Source organism: Geotrypetes seraphini, chromosome 1, assembly GCF_902459505.1.
Source record: "Geotrypetes seraphini chromosome 1, aGeoSer1.1, whole genome shotgun sequence".
Classification (NCBI taxonomy): domain Eukaryota; kingdom Metazoa; phylum Chordata; class Amphibia; order Gymnophiona; family Dermophiidae; genus Geotrypetes; species Geotrypetes seraphini.
The window spans coordinates 3,671,496-3,690,958 of NC_047084.1; the positions used below are offsets into that span (position 1 = coordinate 3,671,496).

A 19,463-nucleotide genomic window follows, 5' to 3' on the forward strand; every position below is an offset into this window, starting at 1 on the left:
CTATTACCTGCAACAACTCTGAAAATTACAGAACTAATTATCTGAATCTGACTTCAACTTCTCTATGCCTTCGTCCTCTCCCGTATGGACTACTGCAATGCGCTATTCATCGGACTCACAGCAAAGAATATACAGCATCTTCAATGTGTACAAAACACAGCAATCAGACTGCTAAAGAACCTTCACACCCATGACCCTGTCTGTCAGGCCCTATCATCAGCCCACTTGCTACCCATAGGCAAACATTGTGGGACTCATAATAAAAAAAAACAAAAAAAAAAACGTCTAAAAAGTGGCCTGAATGGCTACTTGGACGATCAAAAAGCCTGAACGTCCAAGTACCCATAATCAAAGCTGGTTTTAGACATATCTTAAACCAGCTTAGGCCTTTCCCCTGCCTCTAAACGCACAGAGAGAAAAGAGGCGTTTTTAGAGGAGGGGAAAGGGCGGGCGGCGGGCGGGAGGTGGGCTGACCTAGACCTAGGCGTGCAGCAGGTATAAGCAAAACTTTAGGCAGGTTGCCTAGCCGGCACTTATACGTTTTGACTTAGACCAAGTCAAAACAGGTATAAGTGCCGAAAAAGGGGCTGCTGAGCTAATTGCTACAGCTCAGCAGCCCCAGCAACCTGCCTATCGCTGCAGGAGAGATGACTCATCTCTCCTGCCGCGATGATGATCACCTACACCCCTCCGAACCGCAGCACTTCAGGGTGAGCATCGGGGCAGGGCATCTCCCCTTCCAGCGATGCTCACCCACGAAGGGCCACGGTTCAGAGGGATGTAGGCGATCATCATTGTGGCAGGAGAGAGGAGCCATCTCTCCTGCAGCGATGAGCCCTCCCCCTTACAACAATCGGGCAAGGGGAGCCCAAGCCCTCTTGCCCCGCCAGCCACGACCTTCCCAAACATCGGGGCAAGAGGGAGCACAAGCCCTCTTGCCCCGCCAGCTGCGATCCTCCCCGACAACATCAGGGCAAGAGGGAGCCCAAGCCCTCTTGCCCCGCCAGCCGCAACCTTCCCCGACAACATCGGGGCAAGAGGGAACCCAAGCCCTCTTGCCCCGCGATCTCCCCCCTCCCCCCCACACGATCCGGCCAGGAAGGAGCCCAAACCCTCCTGGCCCAGTGATCTTCTTCCCCCCTCCCCCCCCACATGATCTGGCCAGGAGGGAGCCCAAGCCCTCCTGGCCCCCGACACCCTCTAACCCCCACCCCGCACTAAAATACAGGCAGGAGGGATCCCAGGCCCTCCTGCCCTTGACGAAACCCCCCCACAACCGCCCCCCCGAGCCCCCGATCAGCCCCCCGATGTTGTCGGGGAAGGTCGTGGTTGGCGGGGCAAGAGGGCTTGGGCTCCCTCTTGCCCCAATGTTGTCGGGGAGGGTCGCGGCTGGCGGGGTAAGAGGGTTTGGGCTACCTCTTGCCCTGATGTTGTCGGGGAGGGTCGTGGCTGGCGGGGCAAGAGGGTTTGGGCTACCTCTTGCTCCGATGTTGTCAAGAGGGGTGGATTCTGTAACCGGTGTTGTTTGTGACAGACACCGGTTACAGAATCCAGCTTTTAGGCGAAGGACTGGCTCCTCCTTCGCCTAAAAGCTCTTGCTTTGGACGTTTGGGGCTTAGGCTTTTTTTAGGTTGATTATATGGTATAAGTTTACACATAGTGGTGGTCTGGGCGTTTAAACAGCTGGACATTTTTTTTGATAATGGACATTTTCCCTGCTTCTACTTTCAATGTTTAAAGCCATAGGCCAAAAGGGGACTTAGACGTTTTTTTTTATTATGCCTCTCTTTGTCTTTAAGGGCTTGATACTAGCATACAAATCCTTGAACAACATGGTGCCCGGCTACATGTCATCAAAGCTCCCTCCATACGTGCCAACCAGGCCACTCCATTCCCAGGAGGAAACATGTCTCCAAACACCCCCTTGTTATGCCCTTCAACTACAGAAAGCCAGATGATAATCCTACTCCCATTTCATACCAAGTTACTGAAATCAACTGCCCCACAGATCAGATCCCTCGAAGGGCTCCTGAAATTTAGGAAGGCAATAAAAACTTACTTCTTCACTTTATCCCCCTGCCTATTGCCATATGATTAAAAAGAAATGTAAATCAGAACTAGCTCCTCTGTATATGTCAAGTTAGGATGAACAGATTATATTGTAAGTATGGCAAATTGTAATCCGATTTGACTGTATATTATGTATGTTAACCTGTAACCTGTTCTGAGCTTGTTGGGAAGAACAGGATAGAAAATGAATTAAACAAATTAAAAAAATAAATAATAAAATTCTGAAAGTGACAATCTTTCAAATACACATTAATAATATGATTAAGCACTAATCATTATTTTGCAGGCAGCACTCTCATACCAATTTTGTATGTTAAGACTTGAGGACTTTTTATTGTTGTTTCAATTATTTTATTTAACCAACATCATGAAAAAATAAGTAAATTTATAATCTGTGTTGAAAAGCATTAGAACAATTGAAAATTAATCAATATTGTCAATCTGGTCCTCCTCCAATCAGTTTGGCACATTTACCACTTATAACCATCCTTCCAACAGAAAGAAGTCTTCTTCAAGAGAAGAGACACAGGAACCTCTAGAGCAAAATTCTTCCACTCCTTCCACCTGCCGGGAGCCTCCAGATGCTACATGGGTGTTCCTATTGCATTCAGGGTGAAATTATATCAATTGCTTGAGAAGAAATTATTGTCTTTCCTTAACTAAGATGGGCCCACAGTTCATAAGAATTCCTTTCCAAAGTCTAAAGGTCTCTAATAAATGGGTCTCCAGGAACAAGGTCTATCACAAAAATATGCCAATTAGTTCCAAGGCACAAGTGATGCAAATTCAATCTGGAGATCACCCTGAGTCATTTAGGAGTCTCAAAAGCCATAAGGCTTTTAGAAGATCAAGAAGTCCTTTCCGTCTGTCCCCTTCTGAAACCTCTCCCTCCTCTCTTTTCTGGCATTCGGGGAACAAGGCAAGGGAATAAAATAATAACACTAAAATATAGAATGCTTTAGGGTGTCACCACCCACCCACTAGCCCATCACATTGGCCACCTCTCCATTGGCCTCCATTGGCTTCTGCTCTAAAATCAAAATATAAGGATTGTACTGTATATCCATAGCTTCTTTTTGGTTCCCCATATCAGTTACTTCCATGGGATTTCCCTACTTCCCCTCTATGGGGTCCCAACTCATCTTGTCTTCTCTACAGTCCTGCTCTGGATCATTTAACTCGTCTCTTATCGTTTGATGCTCCCTATTTCGGACCCACTCTTTTCCCAAAAACTAACATTTTAGGAGGGTGCCCCCTCCCATTTCCTCATAGTTTCTCATATTACCCTGTTTGCTTGTTCTTGGGGCCCCATCCATGAATGGAGAGATTTCCCCTGATATTTTCTTACCCTGGAAACAGGGAAGTGAGAGTGATCATGTTTTTTACTTGTCTTACTATCAACAATTGTATTTCTTTCCCTTTTTTTTTGTATGTTCTGTCCCTCCCCTCCATTTCCCTGTGCAGCAACATTCCCCCCCACCCCGCTTCCCTGTGCAGCAGCAGCATTTCCCTCTCCCCCACTTCCCTGTGCTGCAGCTGCAGCAGCATTCCTTTCCCCTCCATTTTCCTGTGCAGCAGCATTTCCCTCTCCCACCCCACTTCCTTGTGCAGCAGCAACAGCATTTTCCTCCCCCCTCCACTTCCCTGTGCAGCAGCCGCAGCAGCATTCCCTCCCACTTCATTTCCCTGTGCAGCAGCATTTCCCTCCCCCCACCCCACTTACCTGTGCAGCAACAGCAGCAGTATTTCCCTCACCCTCCACTTCTCTGTGCAGCAGCAGCAGCAGCAGCGGTATTTCCCTTCCTCTCCACGTCCCTGAGCAGCAGCAGCATTTCCCTCACCCCCCCCTCTTTCCTTCCCATGGTCTGGACTGCTCCCTTAGTCCCTTGCTGCCCCCCCCTTCCCTTCCCTTCCCGCGGTCTAGCCTGCAGGATTAGTTTGAGCCTTGATGTGGCGGCTTCTCTCACGATCGCCACCTGTGTTGGAAGCCTTCTCCGACGCAGGTGCGGCTCGTGAGAGGAACCGCCGCAGCGGCTTTTAACTTAAAAATAAACTTTGACCGGTAGGGCTGTATTTACTGGATGGAGGACTGCGTGAGGTAGAGAGCAGGGAGACCACAGCTAAGCATATGTAGCTAAGGACATATAGCCAGGGACCTATGGATCACAGATCATGGATCACGCAGGTATGATTGCGCATGCGCACTTAGCGTTTTATTATAGTAGATTATTTCTCTCCTTTCCTTTCTTCCTTCTTGTGGTCTGGTATCTCCTCTTTTCTCCTTCCCTCCTCCTCCTTCCTACCGGCATCTCTGTCCTCCCTTTCCCTACCCTGGAGGTCTGGCATCTCTTTTTCTTCCTCTCCATCCCCGCAGTCCGGCATTTCTCTAATGATTAACCCTGCCCCCCCAATCCCTTGGCAACCCCCCCATGCATTCCTTTCCTCCACAGGATCCAATAAGGCAGCTACTCGTGCATTCTTCCTGCTACCGCCTCTCCCCCTGCCTCCTGGACCCCTCCACAACTTACTTGGGGATGACTCTGAACCACCCTCATCTCCCTTCTGCCTCTAGGATCCCTCCACCACTTACTTTTTAAAGCCTGGTGGTCTAGCCCTGAAGTGGGCCAGGAACAATCTTCCTATACTCCTGCCCCATGCAGAGCTGCAAACATAAATGTCTGAAGTGAGACCACGGGATCTCATGGCAGCCATTTATATGGTCACTCAAATAATCCCTCTTTTTAAGTCACTGCATTGAACTTTACATGGATCAGATACAGAGCCAATCTTCCCTAACTCATCTTTTAAGTGTTATTGTTCTACAACAATGCCTTATCCCTGTCATAGAAATTCTTCTGGTTGGGTCACTTTTAACTGTGCCCAGAATAGATTTCTTGAGTGGGTATGTCACATGCCCTTTGTTATCTTAATCATCTCCGCCTAAAAGCTCACCTGTTTGAGGCTGCTTTTACATTTTAATACTTAATTCCGCTGTTCACTAAATCAGACTGCCTGATTCTCTCATCTGCCTTAGTTTGTAAGCTCCATAGCAAATTTATTTATTCTTTCTATCTATCTATCTATACCATTCTCCCAGGGGATCTCAGAATGGATTACATGGATTTATTCAGGTATTCCAGCATTTTTCCTTATCTGTCCTGGCGAGCTCACAATCTATCTACCTGGGGCAAATGACAGGCATTTTATATATATAGTCTCAAAATCTCAGAATATTGTTATTGATAGTGGTGTAATGAGGGCGAAAGGCACTCGGGGCGTCCCTCCCTGTCCTCTTCTCTGCCCCCCACCCCATCCGCTCCTTCCCTTTCCCCTGTACTTCATTAATATTCCTGGCATGAGCAGCAACCAGGGCCGGATTAACGGGTAGGCTCAGTAGGCACATGACTGGGGCCCGAAACTGTCATGGGGGCCCGCTGAAGAAGGGCAAACAGATGACTCGACAGCGATGGGCCCCCACCCAACATCGATGGCAACGTGGGCCCGGGCTTCAGCGCTTAGCCCAAAGCTTGTCTTCAAAGATGGAAGTAACAAGTTGCCTCCAACTGGAAGTGAGCTAGCTACCCAACCCCCGCAACTTCCTTTGCCGTGGTAGATGTGGGTGACTTTAAAGACAAAGAAGATTGGAGAAGGAAGCAGATTGGGTTTCTGAGAAGCCGAACCAGCGGGAGCCGTGCCTGATGGCTGTCTCTCGCCATGGCTCTGTGTCTGGGGCTCCCCGGCGAATCCTCTCTTGTCCAGTCCCAACTTTGCCGTTGACCTCACACAGGTCCGGGAAAGGATAGCACAAGCCTACAAAGTGTCTTGCGCAGCCCTAAATGGCACTGTACACTCCTGTAAAAGGGCCACCGTCTATGTGCCTTGAAAGTTTAGTTTACTGTTGTGATTTGGAGAGGGGGAGGCTTTCCTTTTTTTGTTTCCATTTCATTTTATTGATTTTTAATAACAGACAGGGTCAGCCTGGAGCAAGCAGCCGTGGTTCTGTGTGGCAGAGGAGGTGGAGGGCATAGAAAGTGGCCACAGCAGAGGAAACAGGACCAGCCAGCACGAAGAAAGCTGCAATCCTGTGCAGCTTTGCTTATAATTAATACTGACTAGCAGCAATGGCAATGGGGTGAGGAAAGGACAAAGAACAGCTGCATGCTGGTTGGGGGCTTGGGGAAGGGAAACTAGATAGACAGGAGTAAGGGAGGGCAGAAAGAGAAACAGGAGCAAGAGGGTCAGAGAGAGAGACAGGAGCAAAGGAGGGCAGGGAAACAGGAGCAGTTCCCTCAAGGTAGGAAAAGACACAGACCTAGTGGCACAGCCATGGGTTGGCCCAGGCCTACCCAGGAGCAGAACATCTCTGATCTAGCTGGACGGGATCCCCAGGCCCTGTTAGCTAAAAACTCCAAACACCTCTCCCTCCTGCATATTTTTTTAAAGTTCAGATCTTCACCAGCAGCAAGCAGCATGACTGATGCACTGTTCGAACCAGCCCCACAGCTTTCCTTCAGACGCAACTTCCTGTCTGTATAGATTATGTCAGAAACAAAGGCTATAGGGCTAGTGTGAGTACTGTATTGGTCACGCTGGTTGCTGCCAATGAAGATATGAATCCTAAAAGGTACACGGCCATGGTGGCAACAGAGGAGTTGAGAGACTAGATCACCCAGGTGGGAGAGGAAGAGACTAGATTGCCTGTGGGGTGGGGTTCTTATGCCTACCCTCTTGGATTTCTGGCTACCCAAAATTGGGTGTTGGGGAGAGGGTGGAAGAGAGATGGGGAAGATGCTAGGTGGGGTAAAGAGCGAGAGAGAGGAATGGGGAGAAGGGGAAAATTCTGCAATTGGATAGGATAGGGAGAGGGGAAATGCACATGGAAAGAAGAGAGAAAGTCTGCATATAGAGGGGGAGGAGAGAGAGGGAGAAAGGAAGAGGGGAGATGTACTGCACATGAAGGAAAGGGAAGAAGAAACAGTAAACAGATTTGAGGAGGAGGCAGAAAAATTAAAGAAATCTGAAAGTGAAAGATCCATTCCTACCTTTTATCTGTCTGTTTGGTACTGAAAAAGAAATGAGGTGAGAAAAGAAATAGCAGATGGGAAGGAGGCCTGGGGAAAGAGAGATGCCAAGACCATTGGAGGGAAGGAAAGGAGATACCAGACCATGGAGGGGAAGGCAGAGATAGAAGGAGAGGAAAGAGATGCTAGGGCATGGGGGAAGGAAAGAAGATAGAGATGCCAGACTAGAACAATGGAGAGGTGGGTCAAGCTGAGATGAATCATCTACAAAGGAGAGAAGGGGGCACAAGATAGATAGTTTATTGAAGAGAAATAGAAAGAGGGAAGATGCCATATGGAAGAGAGAGAGGGCGGACACTGGATGGAGAGGGCACAGTGGATGGAAGTAAGAAAATGATAAGAAGATGAGGAAATCAGAAACCAGACAACAAAGGTAGAAAAAAATTTCTATTTGTTTTATTTATTTATTTTTGCTTTAGGATAAAGTATTATTGTAGCTGTGTTGATAATCGTTTATTAACAGAAAATGGAAATAAGGTGATACTGTTTACTGGCCTAATTTTAATACATTTTTTACTAATTCAGAGACCATAAGTCAAGTTTCAAATTTATTAAAAAATTTTTATACCGCTTAATTAAATTTCTAGGCGGTGTACAGAAATAAAAAATATCTTAAAAAAGAAACAAAACAAGTTAGAGTTAAAATACTAAACAGAACCAAGTTAGGTTAGTAAAGACATACAAAAACATATATACCAACTACACACAGTTAGGAAAGAAGGGTAGAACTACAATCTTTGAGAAAAAAAGCACACTTAGGGAAAAACAATAGGTGAGGGTAAAAGCTATAATTTGTTTTTTGTCCTTAAAAGGACAGTTGTTATCCAAAAGCATCTTGGAATAAGAATATTTTTAATTTTGCTTTAAATTGCTTTAGCACGGTAAGGCTAGTCTCAGTTAGGGTGCTGGTCTTTGACCAGAGGGCCGCCGAGTGAGCGGACTGCTGGGCACGATGGACCACTGGTCTGACCCAGCAGCGGCAATTCTTATGTTCGATCCGTAAATGATTAGGCAGCAAATTCCAGAGAGAAGGTGCAGTGACAGCAAAATTGTTGGATCTTAACGTGTTAATTAATTTTAATGATGGTACGACAAGGAGATTCTGTGACATAAAACAAAGAGATTTAGTGGGATTATAAGGAATTAGGAGTCTATCAATAAACTCTGGTTGATTGTTTGTGCGAGTTATAAAAGTTAATAGTAAGATTTTGTAGCTAATTCTATGTTCAACGGGTAGCCAGTGTGCGTTGAACAGAAGAGGAGAAACATGATCATATTCCTTTGCGCTATAAATGATCTTGATAGCTGTGTTCTGCACTGTCTGAAGACATCTTATTTCCTTTTTTGTAATGCCCTTATAAAGGGCATTACAATAATCTATACAAGAAATTACCAAAGAATGGATCAGTGTATTCAAAGAAGCTGGGTCTAGTAGTTTGGAGTGGGAACGTATCATTCTAAGGCGGTGGAAGCATTTCTGGACCACAGTACTAATATGATTGTGAAAGGAAAATTTACAGTCAAGAGTGACTCCTAGCAGCTTTAAAGTGGGTATGACTTTAATTGGGAGCGATTCAGATTTCAAGGGGGCCTGAAGAGTTATTTCCTCTTTAAAGGGAAAGATCATTAGTTTTGATTTATTGATGTTGAGGGACAACCTATTTGAATCTAACCACAATTTGATTTTTATTCTAGTTTGTGGTTGATGGAAGCAACATCCTCTATGTTATTAAGATCGATGGGGTGGATTAATTGCACATCATCGGCGTAAGCAAATGTAGTGAAGCCGATGGATTGTCCCTCAGGTCAGGACAGGGATACTGTAACAGCAGTATAGTTTACTGACCTGAAGAAATCGGTTTTAACCTCTCAAAGCTAATTGAGAAATGTATTAGTCCAATAAATTGGCAGGCACTAAATTTTCTTCCTGCCATGCCCCATACCTCCTACCCAAATGCAAACTATAAATTGGCAGGCTTCCCAAAGCCCTGCCAGCTCAAGATCTCTTCCTCTAGGAAGGAAGGGGGGATTTGGTCAGAGAGGTTTGGAGGTTGCATTGAAGAAAAACTGCACTGGTATGATAATCTTTGTTGTTTGTTTTGACTTTTAAAATAAAAGAAATAAAGTGGAAATAAAGAAATAAGAAAATGAGTAAATAAATGGGGCAGGGCAGGGGTGTGTGGAAGGGGGCGGGGCATTTTTTAGCAGGGGGCCCAATGGACTTGTGTGCCTAGGGGCTCTCGATGAATTAATCCTGCCCTGGCAGCAACCCCAGTCTGCTGCTCGCGCCAGCTTCGGCTCTTCCTCTGAGTCACTTCCTAGGCGCAGGTCTAGGAAGTAACATGAGAGGAAGAGCTGATGCTGAAACGAGCAGCAGGTTAAGTTGGGGTTGCTGTTTGCATTGGGAATGTTAAGGAGGAAAAGGGAAGGGGTGCATGTGTACAATAGTACAATAGTGGGGTGGAGGGGGGCAGGGAGAGAGGAGAGGAGGATGGGAGCTGGCGCCCCCACCAAGACAGCGCCCGGGGCAGACTGCTCCCTCTGTCCCCTGCCTCACCCCTTACTACGCTACTGTTTATTGCAATGACATTTCTTTGTATTATCCATACAACCTCTTTTCAATCTTATTATAGTGGGCCAGTCAGAAGATTCGAAGTCCAGCTCTTTTTGAACTGCATATCCGCAGGATGTAATGCCTTATCTGCTGTAAACCGCCTAGAACCATTCATGGTCTGGCAGTATATAAGAATAAATTATTATTATTATATACTGTAGTGCCCAGAAAAAGTAGCTCTTTGTGCTTATTTCTTAATCAAAGACACTAAAGCACCATTTTCAATCATCACACTTGTCCATAGCAATATTGCAAGAAAAGAGAATAAAATACACTTATCTTATTTTACATGTATATTTACAAAGCTGTAAGCATACATCCATTTACCTGTAAAAATGATAATTTGCAGTTCTACTATAGTGGCACTAACACTTTAACTATCTGCAACCAAACACCTCATGTCCTGGGAAATTCTCAGACCTTCAGCTTACTTCTAGTCAGGAAACGAAAGCAAACACGTAAAACATGAAGTGAAGGAGCAGTAACACTTTCAGTACCAGATGCCCAGGAACAGCCAGCGGAGACGTCACCAGTGATGTAAAAAATGATTAATTCAACGTCGCCGCCCGACGTCAGTCCCTCTCCTACACCTCCCAATTTCGGAAATGAAGGCGAGGCGACCAGTTGGGGGGCGCCGCCAGGCAGCCACCATTGTGCGGGGCAGTCCTCCATCCAATCCTCAAGTCCGGATAGGGCCGGGTGGGCGGGGTCGGAGCCGGACCGGAGCCAATCATTAGTCGGGCTAGTGCTTGTAAGGGGCGGTGTCAGCGCGAGCTGGCTGAGGGTTAGGTTGCTGGGTATATGAGTGACTCTCAGGCGGATGGCAGTAGAGGGAGAGTAAGATGGCGGTGCTCGGTGAGGAAGGGAGGTATGGGCTGTCTTGCGGGAGGTTGAACCAGGATAACATCACCGTTTTGCATGTCAAGCTCACCGAGACCGCGCTTCGGGCGCTGGAGAACTATCAAAATACTAAGGTATGGAAGAAGTAGCTGTGATGGGACCCGGGGGGGGGGGGTGAGGGAAGGGATGGTAAGAGTCAAAATGCTCCTCTCTCTCCCCTGAGAAGCCCCCTTCTTTTCTGTGTGGCTGCCAAGCTGATGATGGCAGCTCCTCATCCCCTGTAGGCGTGGGGAGGGCGTTAGCAGCTCCCCGGGGTTAAAGAAGTGGGGCGTTCGGGACCCGGTGCGTTGGGGGTAGGGCGAGAGAGGTTGTATTTTATGTTCTCCACAGGTTGGGTGTTTGTTTTGTTTTAATTTCTACGTAGGTTTTATTTGTGTAGCTCTTTTTCCTGGTTATCGAATAACCCAGGGTTCTAGATTGGCCACAAAACTGAACCAAACTCTGCTGACAGAGAAAGGGGAGGGGGAAGGGAGATTTCGCTGAGCTGTCGCTTTTTATCTCTTTGGCTTGTGCCCATTTTATTTTTATTCCGTCTCTTTAACTTTTTTTTTTTTAATTGCATGGCGATCAAGCATGAACTTGGAGGGGGTAGGAGTCGGGATTTTTATATATATATTTAAAATAAAAAAAAAAGCACTTGTCGAGGTCGAATGGAAATTCTAATCTTGACAAATAAGCTGATATGGATATGAAGGCTGCCAAAGCAGAGCTGTTGCTTCTCTGTCTCAGCGGACCGGCTGTGTGCAGATTATCAGGGCTCAGCAGATCTTGGCCCCCTCCCTCGACCGGAGAGCTTTTGGGGCAAGATTACTGAGTAAACAATATCTTCTTTTTTTTTTTCCTTTTCCACTGGACAGTCTTTGGCTGTGAGGAGGTCTCACTTTGAAATACAGGAAATTGGGGGAGGGGAGGGGGGAGGTTTGCTGATGTGGATGTCTCTTCTGTCATTTAAGTGAGGTTTAAGAGAAGCCAGTCTTTGCAGACATAGACGCACTGATTATAATTGCGATAGCGTAGCTGAGCGCCTTTATTTTGTCAAGTGTATCTGCAAACTTTCTTTTACTTAATACCACAATTGGCAAGCTTCTTGTCGCAGAGCCAGGCGAGCTATTTAATTCTATTTATTCAATTCCCGTTCTCTTTAAACACGCTTACTCTCGACGTAGACTAATTTGGCGAGCAGGGAGGCTTTCCATAAGAGGCAGTGAAAAGTGGGTACGTGGTGGTGCTGGGGGGAGGGGGGTCAGTATTGTCTATTTCTGTAAAGAATGCAAAGTAGTCTCTTTTTTTTTTTTTTTTTTTTTTGTTATATTGCTAAAATAAGGTTTTTGGGGGGTATAAACTGCCCAGAGAGTCAATTTCCTGAGAACTTTCCCTGTTCATGGTACACACTCTCTTAAAATAACGGATGCGGGGGAAACCCCAAAAGGGAGTTTTATTCCTTTTATTAATGTTTTTTTTAACTGTCTACCTAACATCACGGTTAAGGAGAGAGTTTGCCGATGGTTTGGCTGAATTCTAGTGTTTTACTTAAGCGTTTCCTTAGGCTGAAGGATCTATTTTTCCCTTGCCAGGTCCTGTTTGCCAGACGTAATAAAATGCTCCCCCCCCCCATGCCTTTTTAGTACATCCTGGCTTAACAATAGATGGTCCTTGTTCTGTTTAGTATGTCTTTATAAATGTCGGCTCGAGCCAAATTGCAGGTCCCGGTTCGATGTCACTAATACCGCAATTCGCCTGCTTCCTTTTTTTTTTTTTTTTTTTCGTTGACCGGTGTTATCGTAGGAGCCAGTTCAGTGGGTGCTTGAACATCTCCAGTATTGATCAAATTAAATCATGTCCAGGGATAGGGGGTGCTAAACCCAATGAAAAATACCTCGTCATAAAAAAAAAAAAAAAAAAAAAGTTGGCTCCTATGTTCTTGTGCGGAAGAAAATTCATGGTACATCTGGCTGCCTAGCTTCAACTGAGAAGGGGTGGAGCATTAGCTTGCAGGCTCTGCGCCCTCCCCGTCACTAACAGCTGTACTTGTAGCTAGGGGTGGTTTTGCTCTTGATGGGAAAGTTAAATTGCTTACTCTTGCCAGGCTCTCTCCAAGCAAAGGTGCAGTTAAAGCTGAGTTTTAAGTCGGGGTTGCTTAACAGACATTGATACAGGCATCCTAGATCAGTGGTCTCAAACTCAAACCCTTTGCAGGGCCACATTTTGGATTTGCAGGTACTTGGAGGGCCGCAGAGAAAATAATGTCTTATTAAAGAAATGACAATTTTGCATGAGGTAAAACTCTTTATTGTTTATAAATTTTTCTTTTAGCTAAGTCTTAATAATAATATTATAATTTATAGCTAAAGAGACATATGATCAAGAAACTGTTTTATTTTACTTTTGTGATTATGATAAACATACCGCAGGCCTCAAAAGAGTACCTGGCGGGCCGCATGTGGCCCCCGGGCCACAAGTTTGAGATCACTGTCCTAGATGGATATGACACAAATAAGAGCAGCACAGATTGTTAAAAAATAATTAAGCCTTTATTTCAGATACATTCTAAAATAAAGAGCATTGATTTTAAGTAAAAGCAATAGTTCTTGATTGCTCCATGTCTTCTTCCCCCCCTCTTCAAGAGAGAGCAACAGGTTGGTTTGCCTCACTCTTGGCATGGAAGGGAAAGGGAAGGCAATGGATGCTTTTGTAGGCATTTAGGAACCACTTTAGACTTAAGTACTTGGGGATTTCCACTGCATACTTATTCATTTGCTTTTTAAATGGCTTCTATTTCAAAATGAAAAAATGTCTACTGAAATTAAAGAATTTGGTAGCCCTATTACACAATTAAGTAAAATGTTCTTTTGTACTTGAATGCAGGGATTTAGATATTTTTTCAATGTACTTTGCCCTTTACAGATGTAAGGGAATAGACATGTTTGCCATTGCTTGCTTAGCTGCTGTCTGCTCAGGTTGTAATTTTCCCACACAGGCCAATGTAAAAAGCTACTGTGGGCTTCAGCATGAGGTTAATAAGCATTTTACCTGCTCATTAATGACACACATGGAATATTAAAATGCATATTAAAGAGCCTATTAGCTACCTTGTATCAATACAGAGCTGAGACCCATAGATGGTGCACAACTCCAGAAACCTACCACCAGGTCTCTGCCCCTACCAAAATTTTAAAATGCCCCTCTGGCATGCTCCTCCCCTCCCCCCCCCCAAAAAAAAAAAGTGGGTGCCTCTCCCCTGACAGGACTAGCCCCCTTATGCCCAACTTGACCTAAATCCTTGGTAGCTAGCACCAGCCACCTTCCCAACAGGACTGACTGGCCCTGCTTTTTCCTAAAAGTCCTGCTGTCTAGTCAGACCCTGCTGACCCTTTGCCCAGGCCTTCCAGACCCCCTACCTTAAATGGACAGCAGTAATGCCCATTCCCTCTTGCCTCTGTCGTCTTCAAAATGGCAATGTCCTTACTCATGTGGTGCATCTTGGGGTGCACTGGGTGGGGGCAACTTAACCATAACTATCCCTTTTGGAGATAGAAGCAAATGGGCATTGCTCCTGTCTTTAAAATAGGGGTGTATGGGTCCTGGGCAAAGGGTCTCCACTGGACTTCAAGGACATTCTTAAAATGAACTTTGGGGACAAACAGGGGTGCCACTAGATTATATAGAAATATTTTTCTACTCAAAAAATAGTTAAACTCTGGAACTTGTTGCCAGAGGATATGGTAACAGCAGTTAAAGTAGATGGGTCTTAAAAAAAGGTTTTTACAAGTTCCTGGAGGAAAGGTCCTTAGTCTGTTCCATAGTCTGCTGTTGAGACAGGCAAGGGGGAAGCCACTGCTTGCCCTGGGATCATGGAATATTGCTACTGTTTGGGATACTGCCAGGTACTTGTGACCTGGATTGGCATCTCTTGGAAACAAGTTATTGGCTAGAGGGATCGTTGGTTTGACCCAGAATGGCTATTCTTAAATTCTTACTTAAATATTGCCCTGGCAGGTCAGGATGTGGGAGAGTTATGGTACCAGGGAAATATTTTAATATAGGGGAGGGAACGGGGTCAGGTCAAATTGGGTGGCTGGGAGATCAGGGGGTCAATGCAGATGCCAGCAAACTTTTAGAAATATTACCCTGCACAAACAGTGTATTCCCAGTGCTGGCATCAGTGGCAAAAGGCACCCCAGTGACTTACTTGCTCCTGAGGCAGTACAAAGAGGAAAGGGACAGCTTTGGCAGTGGATTTCTTCAAATGGCTGGGCTTTAGCATCCCCATTAACAAAGGTCCGGCATGTAATGTGTTTGGGGAGGGGAGAGAAATTGGACTGCTGGCTATACCCTGCCCTTAATCATATGATTAATCATAATTAATCCTTTAATTGGCAGATGGTAAAACGGCTATTTTACGTAACTTGATGTTGAATGAGAGCAACAGTGCCAAGGTAACAGGCATTTGGAGATGCAGATCTCCCATATGAGCTTCTGAGCAACAATGCCAAATAAAGGGTTTAAATTTTTTTAATTGAAACGCAGCCCTAATTTTATGTTCATATAAGTCCACTGGACATTTGACACATTAAATCAGATAACACTCTTGAATTTCACAGTTCTGGACACTTGATGGTAATAGATGGATACAGTGTCATCTGCTGGATTACTTTCAGCACCAAAGCTCTTAGGATCTCTTCTTACCTCAGTTTTATATGGACTAATATAGTAAACTGCATTAAGCTTTAACAAAGCAGTTTGCTCAAAATTTCCCATACCAGTCTTAACTTCCTGATGTAGAAAGCCACCTAGCACAGAAAAATCTAAGTAAAACCTCTGCACTTAATATAAGTGCAGAGGACTGAAAAAATTGCTCCAGATATATTAAAAAAAAAAAGCTGAAGCTTAGAATAGTGTCTTTTCAAAAATTTTTCCTCCTTCATGCTCAGGGCTTACATAAAGATGCATCTTGGAACAAAAGTGTAATGTTAGGTGAAGTAACATTATTGTATTCTCCAACCACCAAGCCCCACAAAGATTCTTGGTAGTCTCCTCACCTTGGTTGGCACCTCACCCTGATACCAAACATTTTTTGCATCCCTTCCCTCTCAAAACTCCAGGGGCCTAAGTACATCCCTGACTTCACCAGATTACCCCAAAACACCCCATGTACCTTAAACATATGGGAGGCAGGAACAATGCCCCTTTTCTCCCACCTTTGCACTGCTTTCTTGGAAACTAGTGGTACATTCTGGGACGCACTGCACAATGTCTGCTAAATAAGGCTCTGCCTAATTAGTTTTAGGCCTTGGAATTAGCTATCACATGAGTTGTCTGAGCAGATCTGGGCCCAGGAGAAGAAAGCAGAATATCACTAACCCAGTACAGCATGGGAATAGTGAACATTTTGGGGGTCAGTCTCAGGAGGCTCCATTTCCCCAATTCCTCTCACTTTGCAGATGGCCCAAGTAGTAGGGGTGCAGAGAATCAGGGCCCAGGTGGCTTTGTCCTTTACCCAGGAACCCAGACATTAGTCTCATACCCTGTGAGCCAAAAGCTTGCTTCACCCTGAAGGTTAATCACAGAGTTATAAAGGCTCCTGTCGGTCAAAGCAGACTTGAGGGCAGTCTAGACCTTGAGTGGGCGCCAACCTGCTGCAGTTGTGGTCAACTTTGCTATAGCAACATTGTATTATCTAGGAAGCAGATTTTTTACCCATTCTTTTAAGAGCCAGCAGTCTGTGTGTAGCAGGGTGTTGGCGTCACAAAATGCTGAGGCCATGGCATCTCCCTTTTGAGTGTGTATAGATTCCCCAACCCACAGATCTTTAACACCTATAGAACCACTGTAGGTGTCTTTTACATAAACATTTATAGCACAGTGATGTAGAATGACACACAAACCAGCTATTTTAACCAAATTAACTAGTTGGCTCTCTGAAATTTGCCATATCCGAGTGCATGGCAATGTTTGAACTGGAGCCATTTGAAAATAGGTTTGTTGAGGAGGCAAGGCATATGAAGACCTAAGATGAGCAAAGTCACAAATCGTGTCATTATCAAGCAGATGGTGTATAAATCATGTGCCACATTAAGCTCAATATGACCCAGATACTCATACTGTATTCCGATCAATTTTGATAAAAGGATTCTTAAGAGAACTCATACCATTAATTAATTAATTTTAGTATGCTTTACTTTTTAGATAAATTACAGGTTTCTCTATTCTCTTTTCCTACGCTAAAAGGATGTACTGTAAAAAGATTCCTGGACAAAACTTTAGCTTATCAGGCTAGTTAGTGTCTGAAGCAAAACCTTAAATGCCCTATTTATGAATTCATTGTCTTACCAAATGTTTAGGAAATGTGAAATCTTTATTTGTATGACAAATTTGTTTGAGAAACCTCTTTTGTGCATTCTTCCCTTAAATGTTTAAGGAAACCTGTGAAATCTTTATTTGCATGACAATTTTTGCTAGATAAACCCAAAATTGCAAATTATATAATTCCATTTGTATTTCATCTGAATCTGGCAAGATTCTTTGTAAACCGCTCTGTACTGTTAAGGTAAAGTGGGTTATAAATTAATAATAATTATTATTATTAACCAAAACAGTGGTGTTGAAGAGCATGCTAAATGTGGGAATCCCCAGCAGAGTTTGAGACACTCCTTTGCCTGTTCCAACTGATACCACATAGACAGCATCTCTGAGTTAAGAGTCATTTCAATCTGTAGTGCAACAAAAAAGCAATTTGATATAGATACAAATCTAGAAAACTTAGTGCACCTGCCTTCCTAGCTTGTTTCAATGTTCTCAAAACAATTTTTGCAAGTTTGTGAAACCATAGAAATTGAGGAAGCATGCGTGTATGAAAAGCAGATGAAAATAGGAATAGTGTCATACTCAAAATGCAGTTAATTTGAGGTGCTATTGTTGAGTCTGTAGCCTTGCCAAGAAATATGATTTAAAGACCATGTAAAGTAACGGTCAGTGTACAGTTCTATTCATGCCACGCTGCTTAAATAAAGGAAAAATCTCAAGTTAATTCCACTCCCTAGTATTTAATACCAGTACCAGCCCACTTAAAGTCAAAGGTTAGAACACCACATGGAGAGCAATAATTCAAAAGCAAATGACTGTCTCAATTTTCAGGCTATAAGACACATTGGACAATCTTGATTAGGTAAACTGCAGCTGGTAGACTTGCTCACTTTGGAAAGAAAAAGGACATCAGTGTAGGATGCAAGCTTACACATTATTCTATTGGAGCTGATGCCACAAATAATTTCATCTTCTGACATACTTGGTTGGGGTTGCGACATGAGAACAATAGGAAAAAAGGGAAGAACTACAATTTGTTAAGAAAGAGCACATAAAAGGGAGGAACAGTAGGAAGGATATGACAGGACAAGCGATAATTTTTTTAAAATAAAGATAAATCAATTGTAATAATAATAATAACTTCTTCTATACCGCCACAATCTTGCGACTTCTAGGCGGTTTACAATCAAGAGTGCTGGACATTCAGCGAAATACAATAAGTAGATATTCAGAGGAAACACAGAGATCAGAGACCTCAGGAGGCAATAGTATAGAAATACAATTTGCTGAGCGAAAATGTAATATGTACATTGTAGTAGGTAATATCTGACAGGACCTGTTGGGGATAAATAGCAACGTAAAGTTACGATAAGATGAAGATAACAGATTATATTTATAACAGTGCTCTAAGTTCAGGTGGAATAGGGAGGGGGGAGGGAGAGGGAGAGCGGGTCAATTGTTTAGGTATTTCTGGAACAGGTATGTTTTTAGGCGTTTCCTGAATTCCCCGTATGTAGTGGGCGAAAGCAGTTGGTCTAGGTCTTTGCCCCATAGGACTGCTTGTGAGAGAGAAGGTGTTTGTGGTGTTTTCATTTTGCAGCCTCTAACTGGAGGGGAAATGAGTTTTGGGTGTGTGTTTCTCTTGAGTCTTATTAGAAAATGCGAAAAGGTCCGTTATGTACTTGGGGGTCAGGCCGTATAGTACTTTGAAGCAGAGGCAGGCAAATTTAAACCTTACTCGGGCTTCCGTTGGTAGCCAGTGCAGCTGCCGATAGTAGGGTGTCACGTGGTCGAATTTCTTCAGCCCGAAGTTAAGTCTGACCGCAGCATTTTGCATTATTTGGAGATGTCTCATATTCTTTTGTGAGATTGCTAGATAGGCGATGTTGCAGTAGTCAAGTGACTCAGTATGAGGGATTGCACTAGGATTCTGAATGTTGACGTATCGAAGTATGATTTAATGGTTCTGAGATTCCAGAGAGTAAGGAAACCTTTTCTGAATAGGGAATCCACTTGTTCCTTCATTGTTAGGCATTGGTCTAGAATAACACCTAGTATTTTCATGGTGGGCTGAATAGAGTAGTTGATTTTATTGATGTATAGTGGGGTTTTATTGTCAAGCGGGTAAGGGGAGGCAACGAAGAATTTTGTTTTTTCTGGGTTGAGCTTGAGCTTGAAATCTGTCATCCATTGTTCCATCTCATTTATGGCATCGGATGCCTTGGGAATGCTTTCCGAGATGGAGTTGGTGAATGGGATGATGATCGTAAAGTCATCTGCGTAGCTGAATAGTTTTATTCCTAGTTGGGTTAGTTTCACACCTAATGAGGACATGTAGATATTGAAAAGCAGTGGGGAAAGCGGTGTCCCTTGTGGCACTCCGGATGAGTTGCTCCAGGTGTCGGAGTGTTCGTTGTTAAAGCGTACCTGGTAAGAACGGGATGTGAGGAAGCCACAAAACCAGTTTAGTACCTCAGCTCTGATACCAATGGCGT

At 44.3% G+C, this 19,463-nt stretch overlaps 1 protein-coding gene across 6 annotated transcripts in view; it reads left to right on the forward strand.

Moving 5' to 3' along the window:
- The first annotated feature begins 10,533 nt into the window (after positions 1 to 10,533).
- ELL2 (elongation factor for RNA polymerase II 2) overlaps positions 10,534 to 19,463 on the forward strand; it is a 189,238-nt gene continuing 180,308 nt past the window's right edge. For 4 of the 6 annotated variants that reach the window (XM_033915312.1, XM_033915405.1, XM_033915494.1 and 1 more), the window contains exon 1: positions 10,534 to 10,739. In XM_033915312.1, coding sequence (XP_033771203.1) covers positions 10,608 to 10,739 — 132 coding nt within the window. In that variant the 5' untranslated portion in view covers positions 10,534 to 10,607. The remainder of the gene's footprint in view (positions 10,740 to 19,463) is intronic. The other 2 variants (XM_033915768.1, XM_033915634.1) reach the window with 2 other exon arrangements.